The 25,086-nt window shown below is 34.8% G+C and overlaps 1 protein-coding gene across 1 annotated transcript in view; it reads left to right on the top strand.

Moving 5' to 3' along the window:
- Window positions 1-25,086, top strand: part of LOC127872340 (myosin-4-like) — a 360,094-nt gene that overhangs the window by 123,805 nt on the left and 211,203 nt on the right. The window contains exons 27-28 of the mRNA XM_052415671.1: window positions 8,426-8,530; window positions 15,476-15,580. Coding sequence (XP_052271631.1) covers window positions 8,426-8,530; window positions 15,476-15,580 — 210 coding nt within the window. The remainder of the gene's footprint in view (window positions 1-8,425; window positions 8,531-15,475; window positions 15,581-25,086) is intronic.

Below are 25,086 nucleotides of genomic sequence, written 5' to 3'. Positions count from 1 at the left end.
AACAAAGATCGCTGCTCTGAAAAAGATACGATATGCAACCCTGTGTATCATCATTTGCTGACCGGTCTTGCCGTTATGGTACATGGGTGACGTCGACACAGAGATCTTCTTCCAGTCAGGTCTGTCGTGTACTGCGTGCAGTAGCTCATCAATGGTGAGAGACGTTCTTGCTTTCACATTGACCATACAGATTTTCTTCTGATGACCTCGACGTGGACCTGCCTAAAGCAAGCCCTAGAGCACAATATTGTTCAGAGAGACGTTCTTGATGAAAATACAAAACCAAACCAGCTTCCGTCGTTAAATGGGGAACAAGAGGGATTTCTCTGGATGTGATGTTGTCATTTTTTACTTTTTAGTACTTTTAAGTCTTGTGCTGTATGTAAGAGATCCGGGACAGTCATCGGAGACACTTGTGTAGTCGAAGGCCTCTATCCTGCGTTTTGTGTCCGAGTGACGTGCTCATGTCTCGCAGTCGAACAATAAGATAGAGACTACGAGGGACTTGTAGAACCTGTATTTGGTGAGAAGGCAGACGCAGCTGCTTGACCACAACTTTCTCTGTCTGGCCATAGGTGCGGTCCCATGGCGATTCTTATTCGGAACTTAGCGGTACTGGTTACATCTTTGGAACGGGTTGCTTCAATTGCTTTAAGCGGGCCACTTCTTAAAATGTCTTTCCGTTTATGGTAGTGTCTGCAATGGTGGCGTTTCTGATTTTGACCTTGATTTATGACGTGTTGACCCCCATCTCAAATGCTATTGCTCTTTCATAAAGTTTGTTGGTGATGTTCACTGCCGATGCCGACCGAGGCAAAAGTCATAAGCGAATTTCAAGTTGGGGATGCGTCTACCACCGATGGAAATATATATATAGTGGTCTTGAAGGATCTTCTGTATGATATTTGCAAGCCTTTGCTGGTATGGTTTATACGGCTGATGTTGCGGTAAGTCTCTCTTTTTCGGTAGAGGAATGGCCAGAGCCTGTGTCCGCTGCTTTGGCTACTTCTTCTTTTTTCAAATTTGCTTGTATAGAGCAGTCATTGCAGGAGTCATCGCCTACCCTCCGTGCTTAATCAGCTCGGAAGGGACGTTGTCCACTCGCGAAGATTTCCTTGCCGTCAGATTGCGTGCTGTCTGCTCCACCTCTGCCTTTAGTATGGTCGGATATTGGACGTCCGCTTCTGATCGGGGAACGTTCTGAATAAGACTGGTTCTGACTGAAGCGTGTAGTTATAGAGGTATTCTGCCATCTATTCAGGACTGCGGCATTGTTGGTCAGGAGGTTCCAATAAGCGTCTGCTATATCACTGGCCTTGGGCAGACTGGATGGGGATCGTTTTGAAGGAGGCTGGGGTCTGATTAAAACGGGTAGTAATAGAGTAAGCTGCAGTATGCTGCCCATCTGTCAGCGTCTTCTGTGTCACTGGCCTTGGGCTGCCTGGTCTCGGGAATGCTGATGACCTTCTTACTGCTGCATGTGGTCATCTTTTTATCAAGTTTGATACATTGTTCTTCAATTCATTCCCATGGCCTCTTTCATCTTCTTCTTTAATGCTGGTGTACTTCTTAAGTCTTAACTCTCTTCTTTTATCGCAGAGGTTCATGGTCTCGGTTGTCACCAAAGGCGTTTTCTTCCTTGTCGCTCTCCCAATAACTTCTTCGGCCGATAACAGAATTTCATTGATGCTGTTGGTGATGATGTCAAGGTTATTGTCTACGATGTTCAGGGCTGCAACCGTTGCACAAATATGTGTTATTAGTTTATGTAACCGTGTGAATTTTATGAATACATTTGGGAAAAGCATTAATGTAAGCATAGCAATCAACAAGTTTAATTTACAAATGTGTTTTAACATTGAAACTACCTAAGCGGTATTCTCAAAAACGTATCATGTTCATGAATGCGTGTGTAATCTATATGTTCCTTCAAGTGTGATTATTTCTGGTCTTAGTTTGAGCTTTGTTTTAAAGTTAAATGTCGTGTTGTATGCATTATCCTGTATTATAATGGCAACTTGTCGTTTACCTTAAATATAAGACAGGCGGATAAAAATAATATTTTTATAATTTTTTTGGAGTGTCACCTTCGCATGTATCAAACTACAATGATAATTCAAAATAAGAATTAAATAAATAAACATTTATTTTGTATTTGCATATTAAACAAACTTCTATTTTCAGTAACATTTTTGTAAAATATAACATAACCATATCTTTTAAATAAATCAGTGGTGCAAACAATCTTTCAAATGTGCAAGTTACAGCTATTTATTTGACAGGCGGAAGCTTACATTTTCCATTTCATTACTTTAGCTGAACAATGTATTGATACTACAAGCTTCTTTTTAAAGTAAAAGTCAAAATGCAGTATATTCTGGAGAGTTTAATATAACATAAATTTCAAAAACTACACCTCTAATACAATTGATACATATTTTATCATCTTCTTTGAAACTTTCGTATCCAACTGTTTTTAACAAGAATTTTGCTAATCAACTTCTTAGCATAATTAGAGCTCATACGATGTAGCATTAAACTATAAAAATAAGGTTAACTTTCGTATTCAAATATCTGGTAAAAATTCAATTTGTTTTTACCTAAATCACTTTTAGCTAAATTACAGATATACTTCCCTCATCCATACATTCATTCAAAACAGCATGTAAGCAAGTTGTTTAAGAAGTGTGCTTACTTATGGAGCAGGGCACTATTTATATTATATATCGTGGGCTTAGCGCAAAACGGTTGTAACTCCATTTTTGGAAATTTTACAGGAGAGACAAAAAACTGCCCAATTAAAAAAAAAATTAGTGCTGGATTTTATTAAAAAAGCATTTATTTGGTTAGTTCCAAGCAGTGTTAAAAGACTCATTTCCAATCTGTAGAATAATTATGGAAAGAGATATTTGAACATGTTCAAGTTACAACCATATTCCACCTGAAATTTTGGAAAATTTCATTTATTATTTTTATGCAATAGGGAAGTAACTCAAGTTACAACTGTTTTCTATCTGGGCAGATTTTAATATTTATTTGTGTGTTAAATGGAAGTTTTTCATCATATACTCTTTATTCTTCATCATAAGTAAAAGAAAGCAAAACTTATTATTTACGGTACCATAAACTTTCAACAATCATAAAACACTTTTTTTTAACAAATACAATCATTTTAGTATGATGTATAAAATGTATTCATACTTATTCCACACATTATTGATATACGTTTTTTTATAATATAATTTGTTGTTTACTTTAATAAATTAAATTAAATGAGATCTTTAAACGATTTTTTTAATCATCTTAAACTATTCTAGAGATCTACATGATCAGCTAAGATTCAAACTTTGAGGTATTTATTTTATCCTTTATTATACATTACCGAAAAAGTTTGTGATTTTATACTGCAGTCTCGACAAATGCAATTAAAGAAGCGAAAAATAATATTTCCAGTATTAAAAGATTTATACTCAAGCCAACTTAATTAATTAATTAACTTATTTCCTGCCGTTCATGTACATCATTTTTCTATAATGCTTATATATAATACTATAATTAATTATAAAGAATATATATATTTTTTCACGGTTCCTTCACTTGATGTTTTAATGAATAAAAAGGAATTTAACACTATGTTGAACATAGGTAAATTAATAAGATTAACAATAAAGAAAGTTCTAGAACAAGTTAATTTTGTTTCAAAAAGGTAGAATTGAGATTTGGAAAATAGAATTGAGACTTCTAAGTATGTACTTGTATTCAAACATATTTTAGCATCACAATAATTCCCTTGTTACTTTGTTCAATTTGGTCTGATGTTATTTAACATAAAAGAATTAATAGCTAAAGATTTGATACCATAAACGCTGGGTATAACAGCAAAAGTAAGATCATTCATCAACATGACTTGTCAGACTGTTACAATTATACCACTATTTGGCATGTTAGACTGTGACAATGATACCAGTATGTATTATGTTAGACTGTGACAATGATACCAATATTAAGCATGGTAGACTGTGACAATTATATCAGTACATAGCATGTGAGACTGTGACAATGGTACTGGTACGAAGCATCTGAGACTGTGACAATGGTACCACTGACTATATAGCTTGTCAGACTGTGAAAATTATACAGTAGGTAGCATCATTGCTGCATGTGAGACTGTAACAAAGGTACCACTATGTAGCGTGTCAGACTGTTACAATTATACCAGTACATAGCATGGTAGACTGTGACAATGTAACCAGTATGTAGCATGTCAGACTGTTACAATGGTACCATAACGTAGCATCTGCGACTGTGACAATTGTAACAGTATGTGGCATGTCAGACTGTGACAATAGTACCAGTACATAGCATGTCCGACTGTGACAAAGGTACCAGTATGTATTATGTTAGACTGTGACAATGGTACCAATATGTAGCATGTCAGACTGTGACAATTTAACCAGTGCGTAGCATGTGAGACTGAGACAATGGTACCAGTACGTAGCATCTGAGACTGTGACAATGGTACCACTATGTAGCTTGTCAGACTGTGAGATTATACCAGTGGGTAGCATTTGAGACTGTGACAATGGTACCACTCTTTAGATTGTCAGACTGTGAGATTATACCAGTGAGTAGCGTTTGAGACTGTGAAAATGGTAAAACTACGTAGCGTGTCAGACTGTTACAATTATACTAGTACATAGCATGCTAGACTGTGACAATAATACCAGTATGTAGCATGTCAGACTGTTACAATGGTACCAGTATGAATCATATGCAACTGTGACAATGGTACCAGTATCTAGCACGTCGGACTTTGACAATGGTTTCCAGGACTACGTGGCTTGTCAGACTGTGAAAATTTTACCAGTATGTAGCATGTGAGACTGTGACAATGGTACCACTACGTAGCTTGTCAGACTGTTACAATTATACCAGTATATGACATGCTAAACTGTGACAATAGTACCAGTATGTAGCATGTGAGACTGTTACAATGGTACCAGAACGTAGCATCTGCGACTGTGACAAAAGTACCAGTACGTAGCATTTCAGACTTTGACAATGGTACCAGTATGTAGCTTGTCATACTGTGACAATTATATCTGTATGTTGCATGTGAGACTGTGACAAATTGGTACCAGTATGTAGCAAGTCAGACTGTTATAATTATACCAGTATGGAGCATGTGCGGCTGTGGCAATCATACCACTACGTAGCTTGTCAGACTGTGAAAATTATACCAGTAGCTAGCATGTGAAACTGTGACAATGGTATCACAACGTAGCTTGTCAGACTGTTACAATAATACCAGTACATAGGCTTTTAGCATGCTTGACTGTGACAATGTTACCAGTATGTAACATGTCAGACTGTTACAAGGGTACCAGTTCGTAGCATCTGCAACTGTGACAATTGTACCAGTATGTAGCAAGTCAGACTGTTATAATTATACCAGTATGGAGCATGTGCGACTGTGACAATCGTACCACTAGGTAGCTTGTCTGACTGTGAAAATTATACCAGTGGCTAGCATGTGAGACTGTGACAATGATATCACTACGTAGCTTGTCAGACTGTTACAATTATACCAGTACATGACATGCTAGACTGTTACAATAGTACCAGTATGTAGCATGTGAGACTGTTTCAATGGTACCAGAACGTAGCATCTGCGAATGTGACAATGGTACCAGTGCATAGCATGTCAGACTGTGACAATGGTACCAGTAAGACGCTTGTCATACTGTGACAATTATACCCGTATGTAGCATGTGAGACTGTGACAATGGTACCATGCAGTGTGTAGCATCTGAGACCGTGACAATGGTACCAGTACATAGCATGTCAGACTGTTACAATTATAGCTGTATGTAGCATGTCAGATGGGGACAATGGTACCAGTAAATAGCATGTCAGACTGAGACAATAATACCAGTACGTAGCAATTAAGACAGAGAAAATGGTACCAGTGTGTAGCATGTCAGACTGAGACAATTATAATAATGATACTCAATAGGTAGGGAAAAGATCAATAACATTTTGTTCTAGTTTCTGTCTTATCATTTTTCTTATATCACAATTATATTTGAATAGTTTGTATTTGAATTCAGAAAGAGGATTAAAGTTCAATTTTTTTTTAAATTAAAATAAGCTGATAAGAGAAACTTGTTTTGACTTTAACTCTGTTGAATTATAATAATTACAATACAAATATTAAATGATTTAAGAAAAAGGTAATTATGTATGTTCTTGAGAATTAAAAATAAAAATAAAACAACCTTTAGAATGTCAAGGCCCACATGGCAAGCAAATCAAACAGTGATGTCATAATTATGATGTCATAAACTAAAGATGTAAAGATGAGTTACTTCCCTTCCAACATTGTACACTTTGTAATGTTTTGTGCTCAAAGGTTGTAACTTGAGATACAACTGTTTTGCATAACAAAAATTATCCAAAATTAAATACAACCATAAGCCAAATACATGTTTTCATGGGTAAATTTTCAGAATATAATCTTAATATCTATTTAGGATGTGTAAAGTAAAAAAAAACACTTGAAAAATGAAAAAATATGATTTTTGGTAAACATGTGAGTTACCGTAAATACTCTATGTTTTCGGACACTTAAAAATAATTTTTTTTTTCGTGTCCGAAAACTTAGATACGAAAAATATTCACAAAATACAGGTGTCCGAAAACTTAGAGTCGAAAATTGAAGTGTCCAAAAATAGCTCCAATTATATCAACGACTACCGGTAATAGCATGCGCTTGTAAATTACCATGCCGTATAGTACAATTTACAGTTAAATATGTTTGCACTGCATTTTAAATAATTTTAATTGCTTAATTTATTTGACAGAAAATTACTACAAGGTTGTACTTTGACCAACAAGTTCAAAGATGAGCATGTAATGAACCGATACTCGCTAGTATGAACCTGTAATTAACGAAATAAAAAAGCAAACTATAAATTATTTGTTTGTTCATTTCCGGTAGTTGTTCTCGAACACCTTCCATTGTTCGTAAAACTTGCACTCCTGGGTGCATCACACTTTGAAGCGTTTAGTATTTGCAACAGTTATTTTACTGAGATGGGGAGTACCATTGCGGTAGATAATTGAACTGTTAATTGGCATTACCCCCGGTAATTGTCATAACGCTTAAGCTATCGGGCGAAACCATTGTTTAATACCGGTTTACAAGGTTATTTACCCAATAACGCAAATGTAATGGTCCGTTGCCCTCAGGCATGCACCTGCCATGTTTTATGATGTTAATCTGGTTGTAAAACCCCATGATCGAAGTGGCATTAGATATCCAAAACAGGACCGAAATTTGGTAAAATAGCGCTGTAAAATATACTGTCCGAAAACTTAGAGACATTAATTATGGACGAAAACTCGTGTGTCCGAAAATTAAGAGTCACGAAAAATAATTATTTTTGCTAAAAAAAGGGGTGTCCGAAAACTTAGAGTGTCCGAAAACTTAGAGTAATTACGGTACAACCGTTTTGCGCTAAGCCCACGATATGTTACTTTTAGCTTTTAAGTGCAAACTAAAAAGAAAACTTGAGCGATCTAAATGTTCACCGTTATTCCTATGTCTAAATGATCACATACACCTAAGTCTATATATGATTACCTGCAGTGCTTCTTACAAATTAAGTACTGCAACTGTTACAGTGTGATACAGGGTAATTAAAAAATGTTGCGCTTTTGTCAAATATAGATAAGCTCACTTGTTGTAATGACAAATTGTTCAGCTTTTATTTAAACATGTATAAACTGAACTGAATATTACATGTAAAACAAATACCACCAGGGAACATGACCTTTTTCCTTCTTTGGTCATTTTGAAATCTATAAAATAGTGTATATTATATAGAGACCGTACTCATGCCAAAATCATATTTAAATAAGGGGAATTTTAAACAAATGCGCTAAGGTGAATTTAATTTAAAGAGTAAACTCCATATGTCCTTTTTTTCTCTCTAAAATGGCTAATCAATCCACATAACGGTTTAGCACTTCAACTGAGTTATTTACTGTTTTTCTGTGCGGTAAACCACCTAGTTCACATTCCGAATTGAAGAAATGTATATTTTGAAACAGTTATTGAATGTAACAGTCTTTCATATGACCTGTTCCGCGACAAAATATGTATAAATGAAACCATTTTTCTTTGCTTAAATACAATTGGTTTGTTTTTCAGATATTTTGATCCGAATTCAAATGTGTACAAAGAACACTAGTGAGACATTATTTTTGAGCACTTTCAATTCGTATAACCTATCCCGAATGAAATCCCGAATGCAGAGTTTTCAGGAAATGATCCTTATACTCTAGAGAATTAAACTCTTTGCTCGAATATTCATTATTTATGTATATCAAAATTGTAGGTATTTCCACATTAAATTTTCAGAAGAACAAACTGGAGACAGACCAACAAGAACTCCAGACAAAGTATAATGATATGGAAAAACAGAAGAAGAACGTTGAGACAGATCTTCAAAGGACGATCGATCAGGTATGTTCAGTTTGACTTTTTTAACAAACATTTATGTTTTGATATGATGTGTTTATTATGTTTCATGAAATATTTTAATACAAAGAAAGTGGGAAAATGAACAAAAAAAAATCAATGCAAAAATGTCAACAATATACCTCACTTCATTCGCATCACTTTTATATTCCTTTTGTTCATAAACGACTGAAGAAATCAATTCGAAATTTATTTGTTTTCATTGTAGTCGTTTTTCTACAAAATGTAAATACATCATTCATAACCAGATGAACATTCTTCACAGCAAAACTATATCTCATTAAAAACAATTTTCACAGCTACAACGAGAAAAAAACTGTTTCGGGCTTACGAAAAACACACACGCTCCAACGATATGCTGGTTTTTTGAATCAAGTAGAAAAAATGAGGCAACTCGATCAAGTATTTCAGTCTACTAGTCTACTAGATAAAAAAAATGAACATATCTTTATAGTGTGTTATTTATTACTTGTTTATTTTTCTTCGCTGGTAGAGTGTTTGAAGGTTTATCTGACCCTGACTGTAGGCCAAGACATCTCGATAGCTGTAGTTGTCATATTAAGGTATCTCATTCCTTTCTCATACGAATGCAGTTGCGAAGTGATATTATTAAGGATGCGAATCGATTTCCATACGTCACCAAAAAAGCAAGACAGTACCGGACACAGCGGCAAAGATCCCTCCATTTTACCGGAATGAATAATTGATATGTCTCATTAATTTATTGTATTGTATAATTCAAACACTTGCGCGCATACTGGCTGTTAACGCAGGTTTTCTTCAAAGATCTTTTTAAGTGCGAATACGTGTTTTCTCGCTCATGAAGTTCAGCGGTACATCCAGGTAATCTATTGACACGATTTTGTTGCCGTAGGATGTACAAAAAGGCGATGGCCTCAATGGTAAACAGTCCTTCGGCAATCTTAGCGTTACGATTGCGATACTGCTGTGATTGAGAAAAGTATTTGAAATATATTTTTGATTTTCAAATACGTGTTTTTCGCTCTTGGATACCGAAGGTACATCCGTCAACCCACCTCATTGGTACACGATTATAGGTGGTGGGAACTGATAAAATGGCACTTGGCTCGGTGGTAACCTGTCCTATTTTTCTGAAGTAACCGTAACTGTTTCCTATTTCCAAGCTCAGCAGATTAAGTCTATATATCAAGAAATCTTTCAGTTTGTGATGCAAGCACCAAATTTGGAACATATACTCTTCAGTAACTATAGATTTGATAAAGCACGTTAGCCAATACAATGGCGTCCGTTTTCAAGATGGCCGCCGTCAGGATTGAAAAATGAAAAAAAAAGGAAACAAATTCTCTGAAAGGTTTTACTGCTGTGAATATTACTTGATTTTGATTTCGTACACAACAATTTGACGAGTTTGAATTTAAATTCAGACATGGCCGCCAAGATGGCCGCAAAAACCTTTTTATGATCATAGCTATGTAACTATCCACTCAAATTTGATGAATTTGGTGTCTATACCCAGGTTTCAGGGGGCGAAGAACACATTTATTTCGTCAGACAAAGTGAAAGTTAATAATGTCACACAGAAATCTAACATGGTGTCCAAAATGGCTGCCTAAATGGCCACCAAAACATATTAATGTTCATAGCTATGTAACTTTCTTTCCCACTCAATTTTAGATCTAGATTTGGTGTCTATAGATAGGTTTCAGGGAGAAAAGATCACATTAACGTCATCAGACATTTTAAAGTTTATTATTTATCATATGCTATACCCTGTTTCCCATGTAATACAAGTATAACATTTTTTTTTTTACACATGTGTAATACAACATGTGTAAGCGTTTTTATTGGCTTAGTCGTCGTTAATTGACCAATCGCATGTTGTTATTTTGCTGAAATGACGTTGCAACGTCAAATGACGTGTCGAAATGTTAACAACTTTCGTGATAAATCATTAAGTTCGCGTAAATATTTATTTAATTTGCTCAATTAAAGCATGTGATAAAAAAGATCTGACACTTTTTGTCATATCATACCATATTTTATTAAACTCGTCCAGGAAATTCGTTAGTAACCTCGCCAAAGGCTCTCTTACTTACAAAATTCCTGAACTCGTTTAATTAAATATGGTAAGATATGACAACTCGTGCCAGATCTTATATATATCACACACATCCAAAATGGCCGCCAAGATGGCCGTCAAAATCTATTTATGATCATAAAATATTACTATGTAACTGTCCACTCAAATTTGATTAATTTGTTGTCTATACCCAGGTTTAAGGGAGAAAAAACACATAAATATCACATTTATATCACCAGACAAAATGTAAGCTAATTATGTTACACAAACATCCAACACGGCGACCAAAATGGCCATTAGCACAATTCGAAGGACCACAAGTCCATAACTTGTTACTCAAAAGTTATGGTTGTTATGTAAAACGCCATAGTTTAGGAGACAAGGAACACTTAAATCGAGTTGAGGTTATCATAAAGCAGTTGAATAATCATAAACTCCAATGTATGACATTTGGAAGAGAGAATGAACTAGCACATGACTTCAAAATAGGATCAGGTTTTACTAACTTCTGTAGACTTCATTTTTTACCCGTTGCTGAAAATCATTGAATATTAAAGCCACACACCTTGAAATGAAATACATGTTAATCAACTCATATAGATGAAATTTGAAAGTGTGAAAAATTGTCATTAAATATATAGCCTAGTTAGCAAGTAATTTATTTATTTTTTAATTGTTAAACCGAAAGTAGTATACGTATACGTCCGTTTCGACAAGCGCGATTATTTTTAAGTTTTAAAGCGCAAAAAGACGGATTCTACCTTGTAACCACCATATATATTCTAATTGGCATAAATAAAATTAAATCTATAGCCTAGTTAGCAAGTAATATATTATTTTTCAAACGGTAACGCTTTTAAAACCGAAAATAGGATTTCGAGACGTACACGTCAATTTCGACAGACGCGATGATTTCTAAGTTTTAAAGCGCAAAAAAGACGGATTCTACCTTGTAACCACCAGATATATTCTATTTGGCATAGATAAAATATGTTTCTTATTTATACTTAAATTAAACATGCCATGTATTTCATTTCAATGTGTGTGGATTTAATTACAGCCTGAATAAGCATGAGTTCTTCCAAAAGGTTAATATTATACACTTTGTGTTCCTTTAACTATTTATTTACATCAAAGCAGAAGTAGATGGTCTCGGAGTAATGCGGGATCTAGATGAGCAAATCTGTATCCTCGCCCAACAACTGTGTGGTGCCACGACGGGATCGTTCTACTGTTTCTTTAAAAATTTCAACGTCTGCATCCACTGAAGACAGAACAACATAGCATCCCATTTAAGTCAGAGTTGTGCTGATCAGAGCAATCAAGCCGGCCTTGTTTCTGTCACGAGACAAAAAGTCTTCCTTTTTAACATGAGCATTCTGTTTCTTTGCTGAAACTCACAATACGATTCACGTTTGTTTCATTGTCTCCGGTGCGTGTTGTCTTTGTTATAATGACCGTCTTCGTAGCCATAGAACCACCCTGTCGCTTGTCCGTAATGCATTTTCTATGAATCACATAAGACTCGGCTATTGCGTTATATAAGTCGCCCTGCTCCATGGTCAAGGATTCACCAAAGTGCCACCATCATGCATCTGTTTCATGAATTCAGTTCATCTCAGCCTCAGATGATGTGTCTATAACATACTCTCAAATTGCCTGAGCGATCTGAGGCTTATCTGCTGTACACAGTATGTTCTTGGTTTCAAAGAAGGCAGCAGGATGGGAGCTCAGTTCAAAAGACAATACGACTGCAAGGGAAAATCTCCAGATTGTGAAACCACCAGGAAACGCTGAAACAGAAGAGCAGGATAAAAAGCACGGTCAAAAGCGATCTTAACAGCCGAGCTATTCCCAAGAGCTCTGGCTCTGTATGTTATCGTGAATTTATAAGCAAAGACCGACTTTCCTATGATATCTCTTATGATCGTTTTCCCAACCGCCTCAACTGCATGAACATTCACATCTGACCCAACCACTATCTTATTGACCATGTTTCTCAGAGTAGGGTTAGCTGTGTATGGAGATGAGGTTGTAATCTATGTCTGCATCTCTATAGATAAAAAGAATCCCCTTTGATGCACGCCTCAGTTGAAACTTTGTGTTGTGGAATTGAAGTATAGGTCTGATCTGTGAAATTCCGCATCCCACTGTTGTGCTCGGATGATGCAGATCTGGTCCAAGGGGTTTGCATTTCCTCGGCCGTTTCAATGATGCGAGTTAGACCACATGTGCTTTAAAAACACATCATCAATGTGTGCTCAATGACAAGATCACGTCCTAGTACAGCAAAGCACTTATGGCTGCTGCGAACAACGTGAAAACCAATACCGGACTTTCGATAAACGTCTGGGTGCGTATCCTCTAGGTCGCTTATTTGCAGCAAAGATGGATAACAAATCGGGCACTGCCTGCTAATGCATCAGCCAAAATCCAGTACGATATGCTTTAATCAACACCCTTGAATTGTTAATCATATTTTTGAGAGCGGTTTCTTCCATGAGGGATCCTTTGCCCCCCCCCCCCGCAAGCTCATACGTTTATAAAACATTCCAAATTCTAATCAACACTTTAAACTACTTTGTGGCGCGTCAGTGATTATTTCGGCAGCCTGCCAATACAAGGGGTGGTCAAACGTTACAATGGTTGTGGCTAGGTTGCAAACTAAGGCTTATGTTGCCAGAATGCACGCTTTGTCCCCAATGTACATATTAATCATAGGCAAGAATTTGAATGACAATTGCAGCCCTGGGTACTGTTTTTTCTGGTGCAAGATACGCATCATTCACTGCAAATTCAGTGTTGCCTTAAGCTGAAAAATATCGATCCTCTTGTCAAAATCCAAAAATCAGGGCAGGTCCAATCTATGGCGTTTCACATAACAAGCATCACGTCAAAAGTAATGTACTTGTGGTCCTTCGTATTGTGTCGTTTGACGCCATGTGAGATTTCTGTGTAATATAATACACTTTAACTATGTCTGACAATCGTTATGTGTTCTATGCCCCTCGAAACCTCGGTATAGACACCAAAATCATAAATTGAGTGGAAAGTTACAAAGTTATGATCATTAATAGATTTTGGTGGCCATCTTGGAGGCCATTTTGGACGCCATTTTGGATTTGTGTGCAACATAATAAACTTAAACTATGTCTGATGATCTAAATGTGTTCTTTACCCCTTGAAACCTATGTATAGCCACCAAAATAATCAAATTTGAGTGGATATTTACATTGTTATGATCATTAATAGGATTTTGCGGCCATCTTGGCGGCCATTTTTGACGCCATGTTGGATTTGTGTATTCTATTGTAAACATAAACAATGTCTGATGGTCTTTTTGTGTTCTTTGCCCCTTTAAATCTAGGTATAGACACCAAGTTCATCAAATTTGAGTAGATAGTTACATAGTTATGATCATTAATATGTTTTGGTGGCCATCTTGGCGGCAATTTTTGACGCCATGTTGGATTTGTTTGTAATATTGTAAACTTAAACAATGTCTAATGATCTTTATGTGTTCTTTGCCCCTTGAAACTAAGATATAGACAACACATTCATCAAACTTGATTGTATAGTTACATAGTTAAGATCATTAATAGGTAATTGTATGGCCATCTTGGCGGCCATCTTGGTGGTTGAATGTATTTTTTTTCATATATTGACCCTACTAGTACTTATTGCTAAAAACAGAGTATTGGCCATCTTGAAAAAATGCCGCCATTTTGAATTTTCAAGTGGCTGACGTGATTTTTTGAAAAAGGGGTACCTAAAGATAATTAATGCCAAATGTCATGCTTGCATCACTAAATGAAAGATTTTTTCAATAATCAGCGCAGCTTCTATTCAACCACCGAAAGGAACTGGATTATCATTTAAAAACAACTTAGTAAAGATATACTGCACTACGCATTTTTGAAAACCAGACTACATTAACAATTATTGTCATCGATTTATTGACATGGATTATTGACTGCGATTTATTTTAAGGCTTAGAAGTTTGGACTATTTATTTGATCTTGTCCTGAGGCCTCTTTATACCTTTGAAAACGGTTTGCTCCATTTAATCACGTGGCCGTCCGTGTGGGTGTATTTTTAAGTAAATTTAGAAAGTTAGTTTACGAGTGGTAACGAAATCACGGTGTTTGTCAAATTATAAAGAAATTGAGCTCACTTGTTGTTATGACAAATTTTTCTGCTTTTATATAAAATGTAATAATTGAACTGAATTAAATATAAAACAAATACTACCAGGGAAAATGACCTTTTTTCCTTATTTGATCATTTTGAAATCTATGGAATAGTGTATATTATATAGATTCCATGCTTATGCCAAATTATATCTAAATAAGGAGAATTTTAAACAAAGGCGCTAATTTGAATTTATTTAAAGAGTTAACTCCAGATGTCGTCTTTTTCTCTCTAAAATGGCTTATCACTCCAAAGAACGGTTAAGCACTTCAGCTGGGTTCTTTACTGGTTTCTGTGCGGTCAAACACTTAGTTCACACGCCGTTTTGACGACATTTATATTTTGAAACTTATAAAACCCAACAGTTATGGAATGTAAAAGACTCTCTCATATGACCTGTTCCGCGACAAAATATGTATAAATGAACGCAGTTTTTTGTTTAAATATAATGTGTTTGTTTTTTTCACATATTTTGATCCGAATTCAAATGTGTACAAAGGACATTAGTAAAACATTATTAGTGAGCACTTTCAATTTTTATATTCTCACCCCAATGAAATCCCAAATGCAGTGTTTTCAGGAGACGATCCATATAACCTAAAGAATTAAACGCTTTGCTCGCATACTCTTTATTTCTGTATAACAAAATTGTAAGTATTTCCACGTTAAATTTTCAGAAGAAAAAACTGGAGACAGACCAACAAGAACTCCAGACAAAGTATAATGATATGGAAAAACAGAAGAAGAACGTTGAGACTGATCTTCAAAGGACGACATATCAGGTATGTACAGTTCGGCGTTGTAAATAAACATTTATGTTTTGATTTCATGTATGTTAAACTAAATATGTGAATACATAGAAAGCGGGAAAATGCACAGATAAAATCCATGCAATGTCAACAATATATCTCACTTCGATCGCATCACTTTTATATTTCTTTTGTTCATAAGTGACTGAAGATATCAATTCGACCTTTCATTTGCTTTTGTTGTAGTCGTTTTTCTACATATTTGAAATACTTTATTCTTAACCAGATGACCATTCTGCACAACATAATTCTATCTCATTTAAGACATTTCACAGCACTAACGACACAACGCCTTTTCGGGCTAACAAAAAAACGCACACGCTCTAACGATATGCCAATTGAATTTTGAATCAAGTGGGAAAAATGAGGCAACGCGATCAAGTATTTCTGTCTACTAGTCTACTAGATTAAAACACATATGCGCATATCGTTATAGTGTGCTTTTTATTTCGTGTTTATTTTTCTTCTCTGTTAAAGTTTTTGAAGGTTTATCTGACCCTGACCGTATGTCAAGTCATCATGATATCTGCAGCTGTCATATTTAGATATCTCATTCCTTTCTCATATGTATACAGTTGCAAAGTACTATTATTAAGGATGCGAATCGATTTCGATAGGTCACCATAAAAGCAAGACTGCACCGGGAGAAGCGCTCAAGATCCCTCCATTTGACTGGAACGAATAATCGATATGCCTCATTAATTTATTTTACTGTTTTATTCAAACACTTGCGCGCATACTGGCTGTACAATCGGGTTTTGTTCAAAGATCTTTTTAAGTGCGAATACGTGTTTTCTCGGTCATGCAGTTCAGCGGTACATCCAGCTACTGTCAACCTCGGTACACGATTTTGTGACCGTAGGATCTACAAAAAAGCAATGGCCTCGATGGTTAACAACCTTCGCCGATCTTAGTGTAACAGTTGCGATCTAGCTGTGATTAAAAAAGTTTTTAATTTTTTTTTTTTGATTTTCAAAAACACGTTTTTTTCGCGGATGGATTGTTGGATTCCGAACGTACATCCGGTGATCCACATCATTGGTACACGATCATAGATGGTGGGAACTGATAAAATGGCGCTTGTCATGCAATCTCACCTGCGATTTCTATTAAAACTTTTTGTAATTTTTGGCTCCTTATTTGGTCTTTTCCTTAGGCCTATCCAGTTTTTATGAATTTGATAGAGTTTAAGACAACGTTAGGAAAATGATGAGATTTTCTTAGATGGGGTTGTGTGACTCTTTGGGAAGTTAGAATATGCATATGTATACTGTTAAAGAAGATTGAGATTGAAAGAAAGAATGTATTCGTATTTCAAATTAACAATACATACTGTAAGTGTGGAATACAATATGAAGCAAGTGATCGTAACCATTTCATCAGTTGCATTTCATCAAGTTTATAAAATATGAAAAAATAATGGATCGAATATATTTGTTAAAAAATAACACATATTCGATAATTCGAATTTGAAAATAAATATGTAACATAGTTATAGTATTATGTATTAATATAGCTTGTGTAGACATTTTTATATGTGTGTATATTGTATTGTTAATAAGAATACAAAATAAATTATAAAGATAGCACATTATATAACATGCTATAAGTCAGTGTTGATGACAACATGGTTTAATGATCTTGGCTCTATAATATTAACATCTTCTTAACGGAGTATGAGCCCATTCTTCGTGATTTCTTAAAGTGTAAAACAATGTTTTCTATTTGGGTTTGTATCAAAACCAGCAAAGAAACTGAAGGAAAGATTTCATGAAGTTTAGTTTTATGTTTTAGTCTGTTAATTTGTCAAGTGTGTCTCTTGGTTTGTCATTACATCTGTTGGATGGTCCTGATTGAGTATCAATGTCATTGATGTTTCTTGAAAAATCACTGTATTTGGGAATCTTTCAGTTTAATTGATAGACACCTTTGTTTGTTCGTGAACGTTTCTTAACAATACATATTTGCGTTAACTGTCTTGGTTGCATTGTCATATTCTTATTTAAGGCTAGATCATTTTCATTAAATTGTAGATGTATCGGATTTTACTTGGATTTAACTTCGCAATGACATTCGGAGAGATTGAACTAGTCTATGAATGTCAAGGTCGGTTTTAAATGATGATGGAATATCTTGCCCTTGGTTTTTGCCTTTTCTCCGCCGATGCTTTTTAAGTTGAGCTCATAGTGTCAGTATCTGCTCTGATCACCGTAATAATGGGGTTGTTGATGATGTGTTGGACATGGCTGGCACTACTTAATCAGCGCAACCAGTACACTTGCTGTCCGTTTCAGAAGAGTGTTGACTTTTCTTCTCAGCATTCTCGACCATTGCTTGCTCATAATTTAATTTGCCCACCTGAATATGACGCTTTATCAGTACATTAAGGTTTTAAGTTTGTTTATTGTGAAATGTACAGTTTGTTTTGCCCATACAAAAATCGTGAAATGTGAACCTATAGGTGGTGCTTGTTGTTTTATTTAAACAATCGTTAAGGAAGAATGCTTGTGCTTTATTTTACTTGAACAAATAATAAAGAACAGGTTCCTTTTTTTTCTTTTTGAGCCGCGTAAAAGGAACTGCAGTATAAATAAACACAACCATATTGAAATGAACTATATTGCATATTTTATATCACAAACATGCCAAATAATTTGATAGGTGTAACGTTTGGTTGATGTGAAGTCAGTTAGAAAATTGTAAGGTCGGTTTAAACAAGAAATCCAATGTAAGCGCAAAGAAGAATTATAAGATGTACCGTAATACATTAGATAAATGTTTACCGGTACTTGATACTTTTGTTTTGTTTTATTTACGAATTGTATGTATCCTTTTTTGTAAAAAGCTTGCCTAAATAAGAATTAAGGGGCTGTTCCTTAATCGAATAAGGATCTAGGAAATTTAATATACATGTTACAACAGGGTACCAGCAAAAGTTGTACTACTACCTATCTGGTGTTTGTTCAGAATTGAGTTTATTATTTGACATTAAATCGAAACAGTATTCCTGTTTTAAATTGAATTGAGATGCTGTCGGTTTAATATTTATTTACACATATGATTGTTGTGATTAATTCGGGGCTACTGGTGCAGTAAGCATAGTAATCAACCAGTTTAAGCACTCAATTTTGTTTTACAAAGAACCTTTCTGAAGGTGTGCTTCCAAGAATAAGTCATTGTTTATGAACTTTCCTTATACGGTGATTCTTGCTAGGGTATATGTAGGGTTTGTCTAACATCTTAACCTGATTACGCTTTCAACCTCAACAGCAATCCCAGTCTTATACGTCAATTTATGCTTAATGTTGTATCGCATGTATTTCCCTGTATTGTACAGCAAATTGGACGTTTCACGTATATAATTGTTTAGCGTAGAAACGTTCATCTCCTGATGATGTTTCAGGGCCCGGTTGCTCAAAGCATCGTTAAGATAACATTACCGTTAAGCTTTACCTCTGTTAAGTACCCTAACGCAGCGTAATTTAATCAGCCGTTAACTTCATGTTGCTCAACAAGTTTAAACGCTAGCGTTAATTAACGCATCGTTAAGACTTCAACGTCTATGTTAAATCCCACAATCTATTCCAAATGTCCACTTCCTGTTCCTGTTATCCAATTCCAAAATGGCATCCACAGCAGATACATCTTCACCTGAAATAAAAAGAAAGAAAAGAAACATTAACTTCAGCAGTTCAGAAATCTTAAAACTTGAAGAGCTTGTAAAAGATGAGAAAACTTTTTTAATACTAACAAATAAACTTTGAACAATAAAATGAAAAAAGATATGTGGACAAAAATAGCAGAAGAGATTTCTGCTCAAGGGTTTGCAGTAAAAACTGCAGATGAATGCAGCAATAAATGGCAAAACTTAAAGCGACAAAGTAAGGCTGCAGTCACGAGTGAAAAATTAGAAAGGCGTAAAACTGGCGGTGGACCCTGACAGCTGTGGTCGATGACCAGAAAGTTCGCATTGCCGAACTGCATAAAGATTCGGCATATTTTAATGGGATTCCTGGAGGAATTGACACCGATGAAGCTGGTTTGTTTTTAAAATAATTTGTTTTTCTTTAAAAGCAACAAATAATAGGAAGTAATATTTATGTAAACCATGAACTGTCAACAGCCGTCTGCTTTGATAAACAGCTATTTATAGTAACAGGGATTTTCCCAACTTCCATCCATTATTTAATCCAATAATCGTTCTATTTTTACCCACGTGATATCTCAAAATGCATAAGAACATTAAGGAATCATAATCAAACAATAACACTGACCAATTCATATGGAATCATGTCCATAAATATCCACTTTATCACAATAACCCTGTTAAAACACAATGCTTTCCGCCATTTAGTCTATTATGTTGTGGTCTATATAGGTTACACACAATACTGATTGTGTTTGTTTACAGATGGTCTTCACTTTCTCTCCAACATGCCAGTTGCGTCGGCTGTGGGATCCCTGGTGGGATCAGTACAATCAACGGAGCAGTTAAGGTATATGAAATAATGTTTCTAAAATAATAATAACACAAATACAACTATCAATGGAGCACTAAAGGTAAGGTATCACTACAACTACTACTATACAACTTCTACTGCAATCAATATTTCTTCTTCTATTAATTGTAATGTGTACCAATAAAATTACTATTAGTAGTTACTGTTAATTCTAGCATTTACTTATACTAATATAATTTACTACTACTAGTAGTTTTGAATTTATCTACTTAATAGTTAATGCTTCTAAAAGTAGTTACTTATATAATGGCTAGTTACTTAAGTAGTCATCGTCGCTGCAACACCAACCACACTTCTAATACTATCAATAATACTATTATTATTTTAGATAATTATATTATGTACTCTTAAATGATCAAATGCTGTTAAGAAAACTGTATTTAAAATATCTGTTACTACATATACTTCATCCTACAAGTTGCTAGTGTTTATTGCATATATAATTGTTTTAACTTTAGTGAGTGTTTTAATAAAGGGCCAGTAAAGAAAAAAATGAAGTTCTCTAGAAAGTCAGATGAACTTCAGTACTGGCGGTTACAATATTTCAAGGGAGAGGTGAAAAAATCAGGAACGGGAGGTAAGAATGTGATAACACTGTTACATTATGTATTCTATATTATTATTCAAATATCATTACATAAATAACATAAATTCGTCAACAAAAATTATTTGTATAAACAAAGGTATTTATTTATGACGATTAATTGACTCAGATATCAAATGACACAAGCAGCAAAATACAACTTATTAAAAATGATATATACTGGTAATTAATGTAACACTTGAATAAAAAGGAAATTTAATAAAACAAACATAAATTATATTAAGTACAAACATTCAATTATTAAAAAAATAGCATTAAAAAATGTTTTCATATTATTAAGTAACATTTAAAGTATTATGCGCAAATAACAGTTCTAGAAACCTGTTATCGAAAATTATGATGTATGAATATTGTATTTTTTAAATATAATTATATTCAGAATACAATGTCTCTATATCTCTATTGAAAATCACAAATACTGACTTTTGTTTGTTTTGTACTTATCATCAACTTAATAAATTTTACTGCACTGACTATATGCATACAAAATCAAAAAGATCTATTAAGTTTCAGTTTTAATTACTTGTTAAGAATCAGTCATTAAGTGTGGAATATATATTTCAGAAACAACTACTTGATATAAAAATACGCATGCTGCTAGCAGATGAAAAGAGACGTGACAAGAAAGTTGTTGATGATTTCATCAATTGCACATATTTCGAGGACTAATTATCATGGTGACATTGAGTTAGTTGCGTCAAAGAGAAACCATTTTACTTCGTGTAAATGAGCAAACGTATCAACTCTTTAACTTAGAATAATAGTTTTAAAATTGCCTGTTTGCTTTATTGAATACAAAATGGTAAACATTGAGTATTTTAAATGTTGTTCATCAATAGTTGTAATAGGTGATACCTTTTATATTAAATGTCCTTACATAAATGAAAGATTTTTTTCTTTATTATGCGAAATATCTGTTGACAATGTAATCACGTATGTGAGTACCGCTTCCATTTCCGTTTACTGCAAGATTGAAGACTTCATTATCATTGTCTTGATTTTCATCAGAATCAATGTCAGGTTCGTTGAGAGCGATGCAAATGTTGTATAGTATCACGCATGCTGTTGTAATCTTGCATACCTTTGCCGGCAACAATCTAACCTGCAAATATTGAAATAATATAACTGTTATGGGCATATTAAATATAGGTCGCCGTGGTGTAATGGATATGGTGTCCGCCTATCGACCGGGAGGTCACGGGTTCGATCCCCACCATGGGAGCGTTCTTTACATCTCCCCCAAAAGACAAAAAGTACTGGTTTTAGGCCCAGGAAACGGACTCGAGTGCGTTTATATAAGCCTTACGCTTCAAATGCAATCGACCTAAAATAAATAGGTTTAAACTAAACTAAACTTTTAAATGTAGAAACCTATAATGATTTCTGGCTTAAATTATGTAATGAACATTCACTAATTTCTTCAGTATGAAAATAATTGACTTACTTATACATTGCATATGTATGTTATTGTTTTTAACCCCCGCCATAGGCGGAGGGATATTGTTTTGGCGTTGTCCGTCCGTCTTTCCGTCCGTCCATCTGGCACTTTTGTGTCCGGATCCATATCTTGGAAGTGCTTTGGTGGATTTCATTGAAACCTGGTATGAGTATATATATATATATGGATAAGAGGATGATGCACACCAAATGGCATTGTACACCATCTACATGTATTAATAACGGAGTTATGGCCCTTGGTATCTTGAAAAAATGAATTTTAATATAGGCTTAGAGCGTAATATCCATTAACACATGAGCCAGAGCCATAAAACTTTCCATAGTTGTTCTCAATTATCTGGGGATGCTTCACATTCAACACCCTTAATGCCAAGGGCCAAGGTCAAGGTCACACATTGAGGTCAAAGGTCACAAATTTGATGAATTATTAATTATTAAGTCATTCCTTTACTATGCATCAAGTGATTCTGTAATAACTGTCCACAATTGTTTTCCATTATATAGCTAAGTGTAGAATTTAAGATCCATGTTGATAGGGTCATGGTCAAAGTCACACACAAAGGTCAAAATCACACAATTTGATTAAATATGCTTTATTTGGTAAGGATTCTACCATACTAAAATGGATTCTCAAAAGGTAATTGTTCTCATTTATCAGGTAGTGACTTATTACTCCCCCCGCTAAAGGCGTGTGTGTGCGTATGTATGAGTGCGTGTGTATGTAAGTGTGCATGTATGTATGCCTTAATATTATCATCATTTTTTGTATTATTTTAAAAATGTCAAGTGTTAAAAAATAATTAGAAATCAAAGTTATTTAAATGCAATAAAAAGAAAATATACAAATGCATAGTGTTATTGTTAGATGGCAAATGTACGTATTCACTTTATGCTAGTTTGGTTGAAAAGTGTATGTTAAACCCACTTTGCTTCATTAAAATAATACCTCAGAGTGAAGCACAGCAAATCCACGCTTGAGTCTCCCAAAGCTTCTTTCAATGACTGTTAGTGTCCGTGCGTGGGCTTGCTGATATCTTTCCTTGGCCACAGAATCCGTCGCCAGGAAAGGAGTCATCATGTACACTCTGCATTGGTAACTGGTGAAATTTAACTTCATATTAATTGTAAATTGTATAAAATATTTAATGATTTGTTGTTTATAAAGTAATATTGGCACTTATGAAAGACGTGTTTTACTGGTACAAGTCTATAAGTCATGGGTCAGAATCAGCTGTCTGGTAAGCTCAGTATATATAGCGCCATGGTATCAAGGGTTCCAGATCTACATGGTGACTATTATGAAATGATAAAGTAGAAAAAAATGACGTGTGCGTCTAAGTTTTTCAGACAGGAGGAGTAAATGTGCGTGTCAGAAAAATTTGCTCAATTGATAAAGTAAGTGTCCCCTAGTCGAACACCGCATGAGATGCAATTATATTTCCGCAATTACTTTATAATATTTAAGCCTCTTTGCCATTAACATGAAAATAGAACACGTTTTACTAAGCTAAAACAATTTTAACATACCTACTATCTCCTAAGAGCACACCATATGCAAAGGTCTGATTATCCCTCTCCAGTTTGGCACAGAGTCCCGACGTCCTGAATATGTGGCTGTCATGGCATGACCCTGGCCAACTGGAACACAAAGACATTGTATTTGAAAATTAAAATGACAAATCAATGTTATCTTATATGTAGCATAATTTACCTCTTTCATTAACCGTTTTAAGTAACGACCGTTTTGACTCTTGAAGTGCTGCAATTCATTATATCCAATGTTTGTAATATTTCCATTACTTTTTTTTATTAAACACAACCATTTGATGAAGAAAAACAGATAACAGGTTAGTTGTACATGTGCAGCTTTGTATATATATTAAATAACTAGATAAACGTTTATAATATACTAAGTAATTGACTTGATTAAAGTAGAAATGTCAATGCTAACAATGCTTATACAAAATTCTGAATGCAGATATTGAAATTAGAGTATGAAAACAATTATAGTTTTGCTCTGAATTCTTTTTTTTATTTTCAGATGATACCACTATAGTTTAATACGATCAAAACACATTAAGTTTACCTTGATGATCACAGACAGCTTGGACATAAATGCTGTGAAACCCTTTCCGATTTACATATGAAGCGTCATCATCGTGCGGTGCCTGAATGCGGATGTGTGTACCATCTATGCAGCCAATTACGTTCGGGAATCCAGCAACTGCATAAAAGCCTTGTTTAACTCTTTCTTTCTCTGATGGTGATGGCCACACAAATAACTCGTGCAAGTGCTTGATGATGGCGTCGCTTACATTTTCAACAACTCTGCATACTGTACATTTGTGAAATCCGAGAGTGTCTCTTATTACTGAATAAAATGCTCCAGTACCAAACAATCTTAATGTTATGAGGATTGGCTGAATTGATGTCAGCGCACGGTTTCTGTTTGTTTGCCGTTGCAAATCGTCCTTAAGTAGATTTTCTAAGAAAGAGACTCCATTCTTGGAAAATCGATAACGTGCAATAAATTCTTCACTAGTTAATTCATCAAGATGATGTGACAATCGAAATTCCTTTGGTTTCCTATATGGCAGAACAGCTATAGCAGCCATTTTAAACCTAGCGTTAAACTGTTAAATTGTGCTTTAGACCTCAATTAAAGTTAACGGCAGAAACTGCCGTTAAACTGACCGTTAAAAGCCAGCGTTATTTTGAGCAACCCAATGTTAACGCTAACGCTTATTTTAACATGTCCGTTATCATTTAACGGTCCGTTTAGACTAAACGATTCTTTGAGCAACCCGACCCTGGAGTGTAACTTTGTGTATATATCAAATGACCATGATAATGATATATAAATAAGATTTAAATGAAACTTTTATCTTCAACTTAAA

Source organism: Dreissena polymorpha, chromosome 3 (genome assembly GCF_020536995.1).
Source record: "Dreissena polymorpha isolate Duluth1 chromosome 3, UMN_Dpol_1.0, whole genome shotgun sequence".
Classification (NCBI taxonomy): domain Eukaryota; kingdom Metazoa; phylum Mollusca; class Bivalvia; order Myida; family Dreissenidae; genus Dreissena; species Dreissena polymorpha.
Note: the sequence above shows the minus strand (reverse complement) of the source record. Positions and strands in the feature narration are given on the sequence as shown.